General features: G+C 35.0%; 2 protein-coding genes across 2 annotated transcripts; both read left to right on the top strand.

The window, feature by feature from the left end:
- Positions 1–9,307, top strand: LOC104908801 (ER lumen protein-retaining receptor). The gene is made up of 5 exons (XM_010697954.4): positions 1–360; positions 588–787; positions 5,256–5,417; positions 7,808–7,888; positions 9,170–9,307. Exons 1-5 carry the CDS (start codon positions 129–131, stop codon positions 9,305–9,307), a joined length of 813 nt encoding a protein of 270 aa, XP_010696256.2. The 5' UTR covers positions 1–128.
- An 8,484-nt stretch (positions 9,308–17,791) lies between these two features.
- On the top strand, positions 17,792–19,177 carry LOC125491990 (uncharacterized). The gene has a single exon (XM_048634071.1). The coding sequence runs from the start codon at positions 17,792–17,794 to the stop codon at positions 19,175–19,177; it is 1,386 nt and encodes a 461-aa protein (XP_048490028.1).

The raw sequence follows: 19,177 nt of genomic DNA, 5'->3' as shown, positions 1-19,177 counted from the left end.
CTCTTCCGAAGTCTTTTCCTTGGCTTAGCCAACCGAAATAACTAACCATTTGTCTCTCCCTCTTTCTATTCTCTGATAACTAGCTAGTTCCCCTTGGGAAAAAAAATACTAGTAAACAACCGAGCATTATGGGGGACAAAAGGGCAGCTCCAACGCCGGTGAAGCGCGTAGGGCGATGGGTTCGGAGTCGATCGGTGAGGGCGAAAGTAACCATGGGCGTGGTTGCAACACTTGTGTTGCTGGTGTTGTTGAGAGCTTTTGTCAAGAAGCACTCTCACTTCTTTGTTGCTACTCAAGTTGCTCATTCCGCTGGCCTCTTAATCTTAATCTACAAGCTGACCGTCACCAAAACTTGTTCTGGTACTCCTTTTTTCTTCCTCTTTCACGGAATTTCTTTTCAATTGATAGCATAGATTTTAGATTAAAAATAAATGGTTTAGATCACACAAGTTATTATAGTCAATTGTAAAATTATCCTTTCACAAAAGATGCAATATTTGTAACAATAGTTTTGCATTTTTAACTTGATCAATTATATACAGCAATATATAAACATAGACGTTGGTGTTGGTGTTTACTCTTCACAGGTCTGTCATTGAAGACTCAGGAACTTACAGTAATATTCTTAATCATAAGAATTATATGTCATTTTACACTGATACGAGATATACATATTGTACTTGATTCTCTGACCCTTGGATCTACTCTATGGGTCATCTATATGATACGGTTCAAGTTAAAGAGCACCTACATGAAACCTCTTGACAACATGCCTTGGTATTATGTGGTAAGCAAATCTTTTGATTTTTTTCACACTTCCATGTAATTTTACTTTCGCTCTTCTCAGTTAATTCTTTTTCATTTTCATTGCCATTGAGGCATTGACATGTAGGAGTACTATTTATAAGTATCACCCCACACTCCGCTCCGGATAAGGAAAATTTTCATTAATTAATATTATAATTTAAAATGATAACACTATATATTATTTGGTCTAGTGGTTAAGACTTTAATGTATGTTCTTGAGGTTTCGGGATCAAATCTTACCCTATGCAATTTCTAATTTTTTTTATTGTTGTGGATTACATGAAATAAAACTCCTTTAGGGAAAGCAACATATGGCACCGTTTCTAGTTTAGGCACGCCTCTTAATATATTAGTATAGATATCATATCAAGACATAGAGATCGAATTAGGGATTGAAATAATATTAATACTTCATTTATCTAAAATTAGGATGGGTTGTTTTCACGTGCATGATATAGAAATTTATTGTAATTGGGATGGAAGGGAAAGAAAACATAGCACTTATAATTTTAGGGTTTTGTTATATGCAGCCTTTAGGATTGCATATAAGATATAAATACATTGCTTAAAGTGAAAATTAGTTGAAAATTTTTGCACTAATCTATGTAATAAATGATTAATTAATGTTTGTTTTTTCCATTTTTATCTTCTTATATGCAGCCCTTAGGACTACATTTAGCTTTTTCTATAATTTTTTTATACTATTATCAATTTTTCATATATATTAATATTAACTTATTTAAACTTATTAAATTTAGTGAGAATTATGTATGCTTAATTCTCCTAGAAGAATGATTTGATGTGAACATAATAAAGCCTCTGAAGGTCTTGAAAAAGCTTCCTCAACGAATAACTTCTAAATAAGTGATCGTTGATGGGGATTGGAGAAAATGGAAATTGTCAATTTATATCTCTATTACATAAGGAAAGGGGGAGCAACGATGTCCTCTTTTAAACTGACTATTTTTCCCCCTTTCCTTTTCTAAATTACAAAAGGAATCTCAAGACCAAAATAGGGGTCAAACAAAGCCACCAGAAATTAATTTTCAACAATCACTCAGAAATAACTTATATGAGGAAACTTTACAAATCACTCATAGAATTGAGAAAATCACATTGTAAAAATCATGCAAATCACTCAAATGATCAGGAAACTTTACAAAAACTAAAAATTAACTTACAAACTAAAACTAATATACTAGGACGTCAATACATACAAAAACATTCACAAAATTCACTTACAAATGTTCTCAATAACCATTCACAATTACATACTCACAAAAATTACCTATAAATACAAATCTGAGAAAAACATAATATTTTGACAGTGATATCACACATTCGTCCATCGGCAATTTGCGAACTTTCAAACAGGTACATAATTCTTTTGATCTTCAAAGTTATTTCACATTAGTTGAGTGTTATGTAGTTGAAAAAATGGAGATAATAACAATTAGTTGGAAAGGGATTTTATATAATTAGACTTAAATTTGATTCAGTTTCATATAAATCAGAAAACAAGATGTGTATGAAATTTGATTCAATTATGACACTGATGAAAAAGTTAAAATTTAAGTTCTTTTTTAAAAATTCCAATATAAAAATTTTGCCCAAAACTTTAGCAAAAATATCCATGTTCAAAAATAAATTTTGAAAAACAAAACAAATATCAAACCTTTTTGGGAATAACTTTTGCAAAAATCCATTTTCAGAAAAAAAAAATTTACATTAATTTGCGAAAACCATTTCATGCGAAATCAGATTGTGTATGAAAATTTTAAAATTTTATTTCACCTATATTTGAAACTCAAAGTGTTAAAATTTAGAAAAGGAGAAAAATTAAAAATGACCATTTCATGCTAAATCAGATTGTGTATGAAAAACTTAAAATTTCATTTCAAATATAATTGAAAATCAAAGTGTGAACGCTAAATATCAATTTGTGAAATCGGAATTCAGAAGTTAAACAAGGAAAAAAAATGAAATTGTATTATACTTTTCGGTTACAATTTTGGGATCATAGAGAAATTACTGAAATCCATATCAAAAACTATTATAAATTACAAAAAGGAATAAAACCAAAAAAAAAAGAACATGACGATATTTAGTAAAGAACATACGCATATAAAAGAACATACGCATATAAGACTTAAGAAACAAAAAACTATTCAAAATCACAAAAACGAATAACAATATAAAAAGAACATGGAAGAATCTTATTCATAAAATGGAAGTCAACCAATAAGAACAATTTCTCATACTTAAAAACAAAACAACCACACTCACAACTCCCATAGGGGAGAAGGAGATCTCCACAACAGAGACTAAAAACCCCATAATAGGGTTTGAAGAAATCTCATAAAGTGATACTAATTTATTCAACAAAACAAGAAAATAAATTAAAAACTGAAAATAAAAGGGAAAAGGGGGCTTACCATGGATGAAATCATCCATGGCAGCCCCTAACTGATGAAGAAGGAGTAGGAGAGGCTAGGGCTTTAGAGAGAAAAAGAGAGAAGGGGAGGCTAGGGTTTTTTTTTCTATAAAACTAGTTTGGAAGTGAACTTAAATACTAACTTGCATTTTCAGTTTGTTTACTATTTAATATTAGGCCTAAAAATATCATCGCACGCATCGCGTGCACAAAAGGCTAGTTCTATGCTAAAGAAGCTTTTGTAACATGTTACTCTAGTTATGACGAGTATGTAATCTCATATAATGTCGTTTTATTATAATTTATGTTAGGATTTTTTGTCCATAATTACTTTACTCTTTTTTGCGATAAACTATCCTATTTTCAAAATTTTGTACAAAACTATCTTTGTTAAATTATTTTTTGTTGCCGCTACCTGAAACTTTTTTTCTGAAGTTTGACTGTAGTTTTCCCGGTGTTTGGATCCTCTAAAGTTGTAAATAACTCTACAAGGTAAAGTTTGAGCAATATCAACCATTGAATAAAAAAATCAATAGCTCATATATTCTCTTTTCAAAATTTTCTCTTATTTGTCTCATCAAAATCCACCCCTAAGACCCTGTCAAAAAAAAAAATCCACCCCTAAGTCTTTCCCTTCCACCATGAGCCCTTGATTTCTAAATGTATGGTTCAGATACAATTCTACCTTGTAGAGTTTCACTAAAATTCTAGAGGATCCGGACTCGGTTTCCCGTGGGTAAACTCATGTGCAGATCACGTGACTTAGCTTGTTATTTTCCTTACTTTATTTCTGCTCCTATCTTTCCCTCCCTTTTCTAAACTAAAATTCTCTATCCTTCTAAGGACATGCACATGGATTTTGTACAAAATAAAAGAGGGAATAATATAGAAGAGGGAATAAAATAAGGAAAATAACAAGTCAAATGAATTGTACATGGGTTTTATTGACCGAAAAACTACAGTCAAATGTCGAAAAATAGTTTTTAGATAGTAGTCTACAAACAATAATGTAATAAAGGTAGTTTGTACAAAATTTTGTAAATAAGGTAGTTTCTCGCAAAAAGGAATATAATTAAGATAGTTATGGAAAAAAAAACATTTATGTAAGATAAAATAATTTGTTGTTAAAAGACTATAAGTGACCTCTTTACGCTACAAGGTGACTTATTAATTAAAAGTGATCCCTTTGAATTATAAAATGAAGTGGTTTACCAAAATTTTATTGTAAAAGGGTCCTATACAAGACATACTACATGATGAGTTGGGACAATGTAATAACTTAGGATTAGATAATGTACAACTTTTCACTAAAATACCAAAAAAAATTAAGAATTTGATGCTTTTTTCTGTCAAAGAAATTACACATTTGTCAAAAACAAAAGGATCAGAAATTGCATTAGAGAACTCTAGTTATTATCAGAGCACTTATTACTCATATTGTCTGAAATTGAATTAACATTTAAATCTTCACAATCAATCTCCAAACACATTATTGACCCAAAATATTGATAATTAAGTGTTTGAGATACATTGAAGTATAAATAAAAACTAGTTTTTGTTCCAGGCTATACGCCAGAATTATTTAATGACGTGTATTTGAAGTCTTCAAAAACAGAAATATATGTCTTTAAATGTTTTATTCGCACAAAAACCAACATGAGCAATGTACTGTAGTTTGTTAGTGAATTAACATAACAAATGAGAAGTCATGTTTTTGAGTTTTGAAACACACATTTTTATGATTTAATTTGTCATTTAATTGTGTGGAGGAGGAGAGAGTACATGTGCAACATGATATTTGTTTGTCTTGGATTTTAAATATAGATTCTTACACTTTTGATAGATTTTAGCTTAAATGTAGGGCTGAGATCGATAGAACATTTTTCTTTTTACAATTTTAGTTATGAAGGTGTAATTTGTTGAGCTTTTTTTTTTTTGTTTTTGACAAAATTTGTTGAGCTTGAAATATAGACAATACCATTAACAGTGACTTGTTATGTTTGATTGTTGACAGTTGGTGCCCTGTGCCATTGTTGCAATCGTCGGCCACCCTGCATGGCAAATCAACTTTTTCAGGAACCATTTTCAATTTATCAGGAAATTTTTCTTTGTGTATAGTTTAACAATTGAAGCCGTTTCCGTCCTTCCTCAACTTCGTTTAATACAAAATGCTAAGGTATTAACACTCCCTTTGTTAAAACTTGAAATTAATTTTTAAGTATGAGTTATGCCAGTTAATTATAGTTTTTATTAATTAGGAGACGTTTAATTCATCAAGGGGAAAGAAAAAGGGTTTAAAAAAGAGAAATAAAGTAAATGAAAAGCCAAACCCTCCATTTAAAAACATGTTTGGTTGGCCAAAAAAAAAATAAAAAAATAATAATAATAATAATGATTTTGTTTCAAGGAAAGGGTAAGTAAACCCTGAGTTCGGATGGGGAATGAATATAGAAGAGTTTGGGGTAAAGATATGATTGAGGGAATAATTGACTTGACGAAACAAACAACAATTAAGGGAATCGGCTCAATTGGTTTTCTTACTCTTTCCTGAAAACCTCTAACCAAAGCCTCCATAGTATCTTAAATTTGAATTATAACGCAAAATATTCCTAGGTTCAATATTTAAGGATATATTCAGTTCACCTTATTTTTATCATGGGATCAAATCTTGTATCATGTACCTTTTAATTTCTTATTGTATGTGAAGTAGCTAGTACATAAAGTAAAATAATTTAACAAATAGTGTCATGTAGCACAGTTCCTTATTTAGAAACGCCTTTTAACATATTAACTAGTTTTTTTGCCCGAGCGATGCCTCGGGTCATTTTCAATAAACAACTATATATTATTATTTTTTTTTTATTTCATAATTTATTTTGCTACTTTTCTTATTTTTTGTCCATTAAGAAATTGAGAAATTTACATCACAACGTGATATGTAAATTTTTTTTGAAAGTTTTGAGTTTAAAAACAATACTTAAAACAATATTTTCTTGTAAGTTACGTAATAAGAGTGTGTTATTTTTTTGGTGAAGAAAGAGGGGCGACTCCAACCACAAGAACGTAATAAGAGTGTTAAAGATGTACTCCCCTCGTTTTTTTTAATTACTACATTTTCCTTAAATGGTTGTTTCTTTTTGATTGCTATATTTTTCTTATTTGGGTACTAAATTGGCCCATCATAAAGTAATACTTTTATATCTGTTCTTCTTTGTTCCACCCAAAAATATTATTTTTTCACCTTTCTCATTAATTTATATTAAATGAATCAAAAAGTACACTCCAAAAAGCTTGAAAGTGACATTGTATAAATTGTTGTGCATACAACAACGTAACAATAAAAAAAATGGAGAGAGAATATATATTTGTTAAGTCTTTTTAGTTAACTAAAATTATTACAATACTTCATTTATATTTTATTTGAAACATTAAACAACAAAGTCATAGTGTATTGATGGCTACACTCTTACTTTTCATTTCAAAGGTCATGTGTTCGATACCTTGCATTTACACATTTTTTTAAAAGTAAGGAGTACACATGAACATAAAGCATTTGCATTAGAAATTTGAGGAGAGTGCCACGTGGCACATAAACGTTCTTTCGCACGCCTTTTAATATATTTGTATAGATTAATATTGATATAATATGCCTCTCAAATAAAAATGGAATATGAACAAATAAGGAAATGGAAAGGGACGTGTGAACATGCATTTTTCTTTTAATTTTCACAATATTTATTAATTATATATTAGAAGTATTGATGGTCAAAGTATTATATTGATAAGTGCGAAAGTCAAATGTTGCAATTATAAAATGAAAAATTGACAAGAACAATCCAAACTATTGGCGTTCAGTCATTTTCAATCTCGACTTTTGATTATAATTCAGCTTTCCTAACTATTAATCTTACAAAAATGATCCCAACATGCTAATGACCTGTTACAAGTTACAACATGTAAAACCACCCCATCTTCCTGCCACCCTAAAATAACCATGCCTCTCAAAGCACTAACACATTATTGCTGCTAGCACCTCACCCCCCTTTCTTTTTTTTTTGGGTTATTGGCTTTTTAATTAGTTGGCTAAAAAGCTGGCTTTTAAGCCAAAATGAAAAGTTATCTGGAATAATTTTTTGGATTGGCTCTTGGCTTGTTGGCCCACAAACTCTCTAATAAATAGCCAACAGTCACTATTAATTTTGACAAACACTTTTGCAAACAGCTGGATCAAATAGCCAACTTAAAAAGTAAATACATATAGTCAATGCTTCCAACCAATCAAACAAACCAACTAAACCAGCCAAAAACCAACCGCCGATTACCAAACAACCTCTATAATTACCAAAACTTATTTTGAATTGTTTTACAAGGAAGGGAGTTGACTTTCCACATAAATTACTCCAAAATATCTTACAACCTAATCCTGGTATATTACTATCATTTTTGTTTTTATGGAGTAACCTGTACTAGCACTCTAGCAGCATCGGATAATTTCCTTATTGGTGGCAACAAATTATAATTGATTTTTCTCATTTAATTTTCTGGCTATTGATTATAATGTTGCAGATGGTTGAGCCATTTACTGGCCTTTATGTCTTTGCCTTGGGTGTTGCAAGACTCTTCTCGTTCGCAAATTGGATTAATCTGGTAAAGAACATGATAGATTTTACTGTTACAAGCCTTTTTTTTCCTTCCTTATTTACTTTTCATGAGACCAGTACTCCTGTATAGGCATGGCAATGGGTCCTGGATCCGACCCAGACCCGTTAGGACTCAACCCATTTATAAGGGTCTGGGTCCAGAAATTTTGGACCCAATGGGTCCGGGTCGGGTCTGGGTCCCGAAGAGTATGAGTCGGTCTCGGTCCGGGTCCACATATGCTAGACCCAGACCCGCCCCACGGACCCATTTACATATTAGAATTTTTTTTTTTACCTAAACTCTAAAATTTTATGAGTTGTGATTTTGTGAACTCGTTAGTGTTGTAACTCCACTAAGACATGTAACTTTATAAGTTGTAACATTTTAATATTTTTTGAGTTAATTCTTAAAATTTTATTTAGAGAATGTTTTAACCATGGATACAAGAACTTATATATATTAGGGCGAAATTTTTAATTACATATATTCAAAAATGTGATGAAAACTTAAAACTAAGAAGGACCCATTTAGGACCCAATAAGGACCCATGGACCCGCTAGACCCAGCGGATCTGGGTCTGGGTCTGAAAAATCTAGACCCAACGGATCTGGGGCGGGTCTGGGTATGTGAAAAATAAACGGGTTTGATATGGGTCCAGGTGGACCCGACCCAGACCTGCCCCATTATCATCCCTACTCCTGTATTCGACTGTTCGTGCATCAAGTCATTCATGCATCAAGCCCTTGATGCTAACCTATCTTAATTATCAGCACATTCAGCAGTCAAGTACTATATCGGTCACTTATTTATCTCTAGAATTTAATTATATATAGGCCCGGTTCTTTTGGACTTATTTTCAGTTCAGTTTAACTTCTCATCATTCAATTAAGACGTTCTCTTATGTTCAACTTTCTTTCAGTTCAGCTTCTCATGGTTCAAAAGAATCAGGTCATAATAATTACTAACAGTTTTTACCATGCTTTATGTGATATGTTACTTTCCGGGTTTTTGGTTAGTGGACCTATTTCTATATGCACAATTGCTAATGTTATACTTTAAACCTTACTATCTCTAATCAGCAATAAGCAAAAATTATAAAAAGTTGATAATTTCAAAATATACATTGACACAAATACTCATAGTATTATTTTTTTTCTTCCATATATGTTACTAAAATAGTAAATTAGAATTTGTACATATCACAAAAACTTAATATATGAGTCAACTAAAAAAATATAGAGGAAGTATGCTGAAATTTGTGTCAAATTTCTTGAAATATTTATACAGCTTATTAGAAGCGGTGGAGCATACCTTACACAGATAGGGCAAGGACATCTTTATATAATCGTGGCTCCTCTCGCCGAGCTGGTTCAAACTTTTATCTTAGTAGATTTTTGTTACTACTACGTCAAGAGGTATGAGTAAATCCTTATTACTTCTATTACTTGCGAGCATAATAGATCCAATAAAAAGTTTCTTAAAATAAAAGGATGAGAATGACATATTGACATATAATTTTTGAGCTAATAGTTGCATATTACCTAAAGGGTGCAACACAATACCCTGACCTGGACTTTCTTTTAGATAACGTAAAATACGAAAAGCAGCATCCCAATGAAAATACTGTGTTGCAACAAGAAATTGAGATAGAGTATGCACAACATAACTCACTTCAGGATGCGCGAGTAACAGACAGATAGACTAGGCGTCCAACTAGGCACCTATATTTGTCAACATGCGCAAATGGAGACCCTTCGGCAGAAGTGAGACGATGATTCTACTCCATAGGCGTGTCAATGGGTTGACAATCCAATACTTCTGCTTCAGTTAACACTTCCAACGCATATTTGCGTTGTGACAAAAAAATAACCTCAATGCCTAAGAAAATTTCAATATGGCCAAATCCTTCATATGGAAACGTGAACTCAAATATTTCTTAAAGCGAACCATAACAGCATGAAATGAAACAACCCTGTCAAGGCGAAAGCTGCGGTTTCGAGCCATTCCCCCACAATAAAACATAGTGTATTTTACTGCATCACCAAGCAAACATGTGAGCCTAACTCATGGAGAACCACATCAAGAAATGGTCATTTAATTAAGTCATATGTTTTCTAACCCTGTAATAATCAAACATTAACATAAACAAGAACATGAAAAGCAACATGTTTCTGAATGAAGCTAAACAAAGAATAATCAGCAACAAACTGTTTAGAATCATAGGGCTTCAATGCCTAAGACAACTTTGCAGATAGGAACTAACTAAACTAGACTCCTTATTAACATACTACTATATTCAAATAGATAGTGCATATTTTATGAACTAATTATCTATATTTTAGCTTTTGAATAACTAAAATTACTTTCTTTTTGAAAAAAAAGATTGCATATTTTGCTAAAAAAAAAATGCACAAGATAAAAAGAAAAGATTTTTCATGCATCCGTTGTGCCACATAGTAATACAACTATCTGACAACCCCGTAAAATAGGGGAGTTTTGGAGATTAATGAAAAACTAAAATAACTTTTTAAAATATTTTGATTGATAGAAAAGGATTTGGTTGTAACACATAGAATTTACAAGAGTTCCTCATCTATCTATCTATACAAATATATTAAAAGGCGTGCGAAAACAAGACAGTGTGCCACGTGGCGCTCTCCCTAGGGAGTTTTAGTTCATGTAATTCATGTATAATAAAAAAATTAAGAAATTGCATAGTATAGGGTTTGATCCTGAGACCTCAAGTACATATACTAAAGTGCTAACCAATAGGCTAAGTTGTATTTAGTGTTATTATCATAAAGTATTATATTAATAATTAATAAATGAAATTTTTTCTTACCCATAGCATAGCCCGGGCCTAATAACTAGTTTAGTTCAAAAAATTGTACATTCAGCTAAAACTTGTGCGAAATTTATTTCTCATTTTATCCTAAATTAACTCTTATTAAAGGGTGTTTGGATCCTCTCGAGTTGTAAAATAACTCTACAAGATAGAGTTGAACAATATCAACCATTGAATAAAAAACCAATGGCTCATATATCATCTTTTCAAAATCCTCCCTATTTTTTCTCATCAAAATCCACCCCCTAATTTTCCCCTCATACTAACATGAGCCCTTGTTTTAAAATGTATGGTTCAGATACAACTCTACCTTGTAGAGTTTCATTAAATTCTAGAGAATCCGGACTCTATTAAAGGTTGTTTACCTGCTTTGGGATGGAATCTTTCCTAAACCTTCCCCCACTTCCATGCGTATCTAGATTTGATTGGACGTTTTTCTTATCTTAATCATTTAAATACAAAGTAATGCTACTTTATTTTTTTTATGTGGGGTAAAAAATTTATGACCATTATTATTCTCTAACTACATACAAGTAAAAATTTAGAATACTATAATAAAATTATAGCCATTAATATATCTTACTACATATAGGTAAAAGGCATGATATGACATTAATATTGTGAAAGTTTTTCTAAGATGAGTATAACTGAATATAACTAATTTTTGAGTATTCTAAGAAATGATACTTGCGGTCAAAGTAAATTCTTAAAATTGTACGTGCTTTTATTTAACAAAGGAAGAGGATAAGACTGAAGGGCATTATTTTCGCTTCTCAAAAGTAAGTTATTTGGTTGCTTAGGTATATTTACTAGTTAGAGTTTTTTTTTATCCATATGAGTCACGAAGGCAATATAAAGTACAAATAAGGGGAGGGGGATTCGAACTTGTGACCTAACGTTCACAGCACCTCAATCTTAAGTCTTAACCACTAAGCCAAGACATCCTTAATTATTTATTAGTTAGAGTTGATTAGGTCTAAATATATGATAAAATGAGGTTCAAGTTTATGTGACTACTCCCGTAAAAAAAGGTTTATGTGAATACTGAATACACCCTTTACTTAATTCTTTCATCATTAAATTTTTTTTTTTTTGGATAATATATAAGAAGAATTTCATTTCACTGAACTCAAGGACTAAAGCATATATACGAGGCTGCAATGTAAATTGACATCATCGAAAATAATCTCTCTCTAGGAAAAGAGAGCCTCTCTCTCTAAAAAAGGGAGCCAAACTCTTCAAACTCACAACGCATCCTAAACCAAACTATCACCCAAAATGAACCCACATTATCCACAAAATATAAACTTCCTTATGCCTCAAGTAAGGGAAGATAGCAGTCTCCGCAGAATGGGAGTACAAATCGAGACAGAAGAAGAAGACATCCTTCAAGAAGATTATATACTTTACAGCACAGTCCTGGGAAAGGTGAAGGACCTAAGAGACTTCACAGAAAATCAAATCAACAACTGGGTGACAACTCAATGGAAAACGCACGACGAAATTCAGGTTAGAAAGGTTGGTAAGCTGTTCTACTTCTTATGTACCGATGCCAGAGATAGAGCAAACCTCATTTGTTTAGGATCAGCTAACTTTCAAGGAGCCTTAATTCTCTTCACTAAATGTTCCCCCCATATTTCACTCAGAGCTCATAATTTTTCAAGAGTCCCCATCTGGATTAAAGTCGAGGGTCTTCCACTTCTTTATAATAAAACAAACATAGCTAGAAGAGCTTTAAATAGAATTGGAGATGTTCTTCACTTTGATAACGAATCTTCCAGTACAGGGTTTAAAGATTACATTAGGGCAAAAGTCATGATCCCAATTAACAATCCCCTAGTCCCAGGTTTCTACCTTAACAGGCAAGAAGGACCAAGGGAATGGGTAGACTTTAGATATGAAGGAGTTTTCGTTTATTGCTCCAAGTGTGGTAGGATTGGGCATAGACGCCCAAGATGTCGACCCAATGGCCATAGCCCAGCGTCATTTCGAAATGGTAATGGAGGATATAGAACAAGGGGTAGATTTCCCAATAATATCACAAAACTTTGTCCCACTGTTTACAAACAAGCTCATTGGCCTTAAGAGGGTAGAAAGAAACAGAACTACTGAAGTAAACCTCATGGACTATTCATGGGATAGGGATAATGAGGGAGACAGTCTATCAGAACAAACACTTCCGGAGGACGAGGAAGATGATACCAATAATGATTCAAGTGAGTCGTCTGACTCAGATGGTAACCCAGATCCTAACCCCAACAACCAAAATCACCCTGGTGACCAAAACCAATCAGAAGGAAATGATACCCAACCTCCACCGAAAGACAAAAACCATGAAAACAAGAAAAGAAAATCCTCCCAAACCGAAACAACAAGCAACAAAAAATCCTGATCAGTTAACATGTTCAACACTGAAACCATCCCCTATCACCACACAAAAATCATAGTCCCCAACGTCACAAACCATTCAGATCCAGTACGAGGCACAGCTAAAAGGAACAAGTCCCACAAACCCCAAGTGCAATCCCCTTCCCTCCAAAAATTAAAAACCTTCCCAAACCGGTCAAAGCCACGTTTCAAAACAAAAAAGAAAAAAAGAATCCAAAAACAGCCATTACTTCCCAACCACCTCCACCCCATTTTTCTCCCCTACACTGCAGAAGGTGTAATTACCTCATTTATAGCGTGGAAGCCGAAGAGAAAAAACAAGAGAGGAGAATTAAAGTCTTCGCAGGCGCCAATTCAAAGAAAGAACTCAAGTGCCTACTACCCAGGTGAGAAGAGATTTTCGCCTGTTTTAACAGCTCTTAAAGCAAGTTACAACAATACCCTTAGCTCTACTACAAAGGGTATTCATGTAACTTACTCTAATATTCTCACAAAAAATCTGAACTTGTACTTCAAACTGAGAGTATTTGGGTTTTATCTACTGACATCTCTCTTAAGAAGGAAAAATACCTCTGCAAATTCTCTTCTCCCAGTGCTTACTCACTTCCTGCCACACTTCTATTTAAACCTATCCCTCCTAACCCAATCTATTCCACACGCCCAAAATTTTCCAAAAATAAGAAAAACAACAAAAATGGCTTCCCACAAAAAAGTTCACCCTTCAAACTCCCCTTCCTCCTCGAGCTCCTTTCACCAGGACCACAACTTAGATTTTTTCCCTCTATATGAAGAAGTCAACTTGGCTGACCTCTTCAACCACGTGCAACTCTCAGAAAATGACCGAATCTATATTCCATCCGACCCTTTTAATGATGATTTCATCCCTTTCGGCTCTTTAACCTATTTGGAGACCAACAACATTTTCTTTACCCCAATGTCGGGAAACTTGTCTGCTGACGAGGATGAAATCCTCCTTAAGAATCCTCCAAATTCTCCAACTGTTGACCCCAACCCAAACCCCACTGGGTATTTCAACCCTCTCCACTTCCAAGATCTCAGAATTAGTGGGCCGGACATGTTAACTCCACAAAGCAAAGATGATGGGTCATCTGTTGATCCCCCCACTCTCCCAGGGTCCAATATCCAAGAGGTTCTCATTTATGATCAAAACCACCCACAGGCCCAAAACTATCCCGAAGAGATTAACCCAACTCAAAGCCCAACCCCTCAAAAAAAGGCTAAAGGGTCAGCAAGTCTGTCTTTTTCAGACTGGGACGAACTGGGACAGATTGTGAAAAAGGCCCATTCTTCCTCTTTGACAAACCCCATATCAGGAAACTCCTCAAAATCAGACCCAAAATCTTCCCACCTACTCAAAACCCTTGGTAGAAATCTCACATCCCCAACTTCATCTTCAGACTCCTACTCAATTCCACAAACCCCACCCAACACTCCAAATTCTAAAAAATCTTTCACTTCTGCCCTTTCTGACTTCCCTCTTCAAGAGTGGGACTTTGCTATCGAAAACATGGACCTCAGCTTACCTCTCACCTCCCCAGACTCACCTAAGCAAGACACAAGTCTAGACCTCTCTCCCCCAAAAACTATCAGACGCAGAAGGAAGAGAGAATGGAAAGCGGCAGGTTTTCTCTCCCTCCATCTTCACAAATTCGAGAGGGCAGCGATAAGAACAAGTGCTCAGATTGCCTTTGACCTCAACCTTCCCCCAAAGGAGGATCAGACAACTACAGCTGGCTCGGGAACTAAAAGAATAAAAATCCAGAAAAACACAAAAGGAAAAGATATTCTGAAATTCGGGCTAAGTGAAGAGGATAGTCCATAACACGGAGGATCAGGAGGAGAAAGTTCGAACGCCAGGAAAAAAGCAACCAGGATGGGACGAAGAAAGATCAAGAAGAAGATTGGTGCGGCTGACCGACAGTCTTCATCTAAAGGATGAGTGCTATGTGCTGGAATTGTAGGGGGTTATCTAACAGTAACCTCCATTCATTAGGGTTTTTCTCTAATGTTATTAGTACTTATAATTTAGATTTCATCTTTCTTTCGGAAACTAAATCTCAAGTCTCTGTGTTAGAGCCAGTTTTCAATAGGTTGGGGCTCCTAGGGTGTACGGGGATTAACTCTGAGAACAGTAAAGGAGGCTTGTTCCTTTGCTGGTCCAGAAGGGTAGATGTTTCAATCTTGTTAGTTAATGTCAACTTTATTTGCTGTAGATCAGCCGATATGCCTGGAAATGAATATTTCATGCTGTTTGTTTATGGCTCGCCCTATCTCTCTGAGAGAGACTCAATTTGGTCACAATTGACAGATCTGATGTCAAAAAACCCAGGACGATGGTTACTATTAGGAGACTTCAATCAGGTCGAGAATCATGATCAAAAACTTGGAGGCTCCACGATTCTAAGAGGAGCAAGTAACTTCAGGAGTTGGAAACTCCATAACCTACTAATTGATATACCTTTCCACGGAGTAAACTTCACTTGGACAAATAATAGGAAGGAAAATGAAGCTATCTATGAAAGAATTGATAAGGTTTTTAGTAATGCACAATGGAGAGACCTCTTTCCGGAAGCAGAAGTATGGAACCTCCCTATCCTCATCTCAGATCATAGCCCTATTATCCTTCTTACGCATGAAGCTCAAAAAAATAAGAAAAAAAGACCATATAGACTCGATGCATGGAGCCTGAACCACACTGAAGTTATACACATCATTGAGAAACAATGGGCCAATCAACCTCAAGGTTCTTCAGCTCACATCCTCCAATGAAAGATCCAAAACACTCTCAGAGAAATAAGAAACTGGTGCCTGAACTACAAAAACACCAACAGGATAGACTGGAATGACATCAACGACAGATTATCGAAGCACTAAGCTCAATTAAGAAAGTTATCTCAAGTGGAACAAGACCAAATCTTACGTAAAGAAACAGTGGAGGACCTGCATGGCAAGCTCGCTTACTGGAAACAAAGAGCCAAGTCAAGATGGGATGACCAAGGAGACAAAACCACCTCCTTCTTCTACAAAAGTGTTAAAGAGAAGAAATCAAGGAATGAGATTGCTATTAAAGACGACTCAGGTAAATGGATATTAGATAAGATTTCCATCCACAATCTCTTCCTGGACAACTTCAAACAACTTTTCTCCAAAAACCTGAACAACCCTGACCCCATCTCCCCTGGGGACCCTTTCCTCTCGAATCTCCCTACGCTAACAGAAGATCATATCTCCTTTCTCAATCTCCCTTTCACTAACCAGGAGATTAAATCAGCAAGCTTCAGCTCAAAACCTCTCAAATCCCCCGGTCCTGATGGAACGCCTCCTATCTTCTTTCAAAAAAATTGGGGAATAGTAGGACCGGATGTGATTAGAAGTGTTAACAGCTTTCTTTCATCAGGATTTCTTCTGAAAGAACAAAACAGAACCTTCATAACTCTAATCCCTAAGAAGGACAGACCACAAGAAGTCAAGGACTTTAGGCCTATTAGTCTTTGCAACACTTCTTATAAGATAATAGCCAAAACCCTTGCCAATAGACTCAAACATATTCTAGGAGACGTGGTCGACAAATACCAAAACTCTTTTGTTCCGGGAAGACAAATGACCGACAACTGCCTCATCTCTCATGAGATCATCAATTGGGTTAAAATTAGGAAAAAAGGAAATAACTTTGCAGGGATCCTCAAGGTTGACCCAAGCAAAGCTTACGACAGAATAAGATGGGACTTCGTTGAAGCTATCCTAAGGAAAATGAGATTTCCTGAAATCTGGATCCAATGGATAATGCAATGTATAACTACGGTATCCTACTCGATTCTAATCAATGGAGAGCCAAGCAAAATCTTCAAGCCCTCGGCAGGGATTAGACAAGGTGATCCCCTGTCTTCATACATTTTCATTCTATGTATGGAAACTCTCTCCAGGAACTTAACACAAGCTCAAAATAACAAAGCCCTGGGAGGCCTGAAAATCGCTAGGAATGCTCCAAAGATAACCCACCTGCTATTCGCCGATGACGCTCTCTTTTTCTTCAAAGCCCTTCCTAAAAACTGTTGGGCGTTAAAAGAAATCATCAGCGACTTCTGTAATATTTCAGGAGAAATGGTCAACTTCGATAAATCTCACGTTATCTTTAGTCCCAATACCCCCTTAAGATTTACAAGATTAATGAGAAGACCACTGGGAGTCTCGTCAAAGCCAAAACTAGGGAATTATCTGGGTTGCCCTATAGAAGTGGATGGTAGATTGACCTCCCAATTCAACTCACTAGTCACAAAAGTGGTAGGAGGATAACTTCATGGAAATTTGTTAACCTCTCTCAAGCAGGGAAACTGATACTCATAAACACAATCCTAACTTCATTAGCCTCTCACATAATTTCCATTTACATCCTCCCAAAAAATATCTCAAAGAAAATCTCCTCAATACTGTTGAAGTTTTGGTGGTCATCAAGTTTTGACAAAACGCCAATCTACTGGAGAAATAAGGAAATAATAGAGCAGCACAAGTCTCAAGGTGGACTAAGCTTCAGAAATATCGAGTTAACAAACAAAGCTCTACTCTTCAAGCAAGCATGGCGAATTCACAAGTCAAAGGACTCGCTAGTTTACCAAATATTCAAGGCCAAATACAAAAAAGATCCACTATAACTGGTAATGGACAATGAAAAACCAAAAAAGCCTTCATACGCCTTCAACAGCCTCTTCAAAGCATGCACATCTTTTAAGAAAAGGCTATACAAAAAAATCGGAAATGGTAGAAACATTAACCTACAGCAAGACAGATGGAGTGCCTCGCTTGACCTTCAACCACTGGTCAGACATAATCAACATCTTGAAGATCACCCGACCGTTGTAGCTGATCTTATAGACGAGAGAAAAAACTGGAGAGTAAATAAAATATGGACATATTTTTCTCCAGAAAAAGCCAGAAGTATCCTAGCCTTACACATTCCTAAGGACGATACTGAAGACAGCATGGATTGGAGCCACACAAAATCGGGTAACTACTCAGTTAAATCAGGATACTGGTTCCTCAAATCAGTCCAAAACAATCCTGATTCAAATCCTACGTTCTGGAGAATGCTCTGGAAATCTAATATTTTCCCAAAGTGGAAACACTTTATTTGGAAAATTATGGTCAAAGCCCTTCCAACAACAGATAATCTAATCAAGAGGAAAATCCCCAACATTTCCCCTACGTGCAAACTTTGCAACTCGAGAAATGAGAACACAACACACATTCTGAGAGATTGCCAAATCTCTCAGAGAGTTTGGTTCATCACAATGGGCATTTCGACGTCGAACTCCACCCAAATTCCTATCCAAGACTGGATCAAAAATTTCCTAAATTTTTTTAGGAAAAAGAAGGAAGATGGAGAGAGAATGATCATCAGCTTCATATCAACTTTGTGGAGCATCTGGCTTCATAGGAACGAGATTATATTCAAGGGAACCACTTCAAACCCAGAAAGAATAGTCGAGCTAGAGAAGGAAAATAGTAGAAGAGCAAACAACAGCGAACAGAGGAGGAACAACGAAAATCAACTTTCAAAAAAGAGCTTTTCGAGGGAAAACGATGAAGATTCAGCTGTCTCGTGGTCCAAGGGAAGTCAAACAACAAACCCGAACCAGGTAATAGTGGTAGATGGTGCTTGGAAAAAGAAGAAGAATAAAAGTCAATGGCAAGCAGCAATAGCATGGAAGAATATCTCCCAAGTATCAGGGGAAGCTTACGCCAACAGGATCTTTGCCACCTCCCCTCTACAAACAGAAGCCTACGCGATCCTACAAGCAACAAAATATATGGAATGGAAATGCTCTGACATTATAATAAAAACAGACAACTTGGAGGTGGTCAAAGCTCTCCAACAAAACGAAAAGGCTGATAAAAGTATCTCTTCTATAATCCTAGAAATAAAGCAGAGAGCAAATAGTTTCCAATATTTCTCTTGTATAAAAGTTAAACGTGAGGAAGTTTTCTTAGCTCATAATCTGGCCAAGATGGCAAGATTAGGGATACCTTCCTCTACGATAATTTAA

The sequence above is a fragment of the Beta vulgaris genome, chromosome 7 (genome assembly GCF_026745355.1).
Source record: "Beta vulgaris subsp. vulgaris cultivar EL10 chromosome 7, EL10.2, whole genome shotgun sequence".
Taxonomy (NCBI): Eukaryota; Viridiplantae; Streptophyta; class Magnoliopsida; order Caryophyllales; family Amaranthaceae; genus Beta; species Beta vulgaris.
This window is presented reverse-complemented; position numbering and strand designations above follow the sequence as displayed.

What these genes read in the sequence shown, in the direction of transcription:
- LOC104908801 (XM_010697954.4), top strand. Translation starts at nt 129, where the DNA reads ATGGGGGACAAAAGGGCAGCTCCAACGCCGGTGAAGCGCGTAGGGCGA. An exon ending in CGTCACCAAAACTTGTTCTG is followed by an intron (nt 361 to 587) that starts GTACTCCTTTTT and finishes TACTCTTCACAG; the next exon opens with GTCTGTCATTGAAGACTCAG. An exon ending in GTTTAATACAAAATGCTAAG is followed by an intron (nt 5,418 to 7,807) that starts GTATTAACACTC and finishes ATAATGTTGCAG; the next exon opens with ATGGTTGAGCCATTTACTGG.
- LOC125491990 (XM_048634071.1), top strand. Translation starts at nt 17,792, where the DNA reads ATGGACAATGAAAAACCAAAAAAGCCTTCATACGCCTTCAACAGCCTC.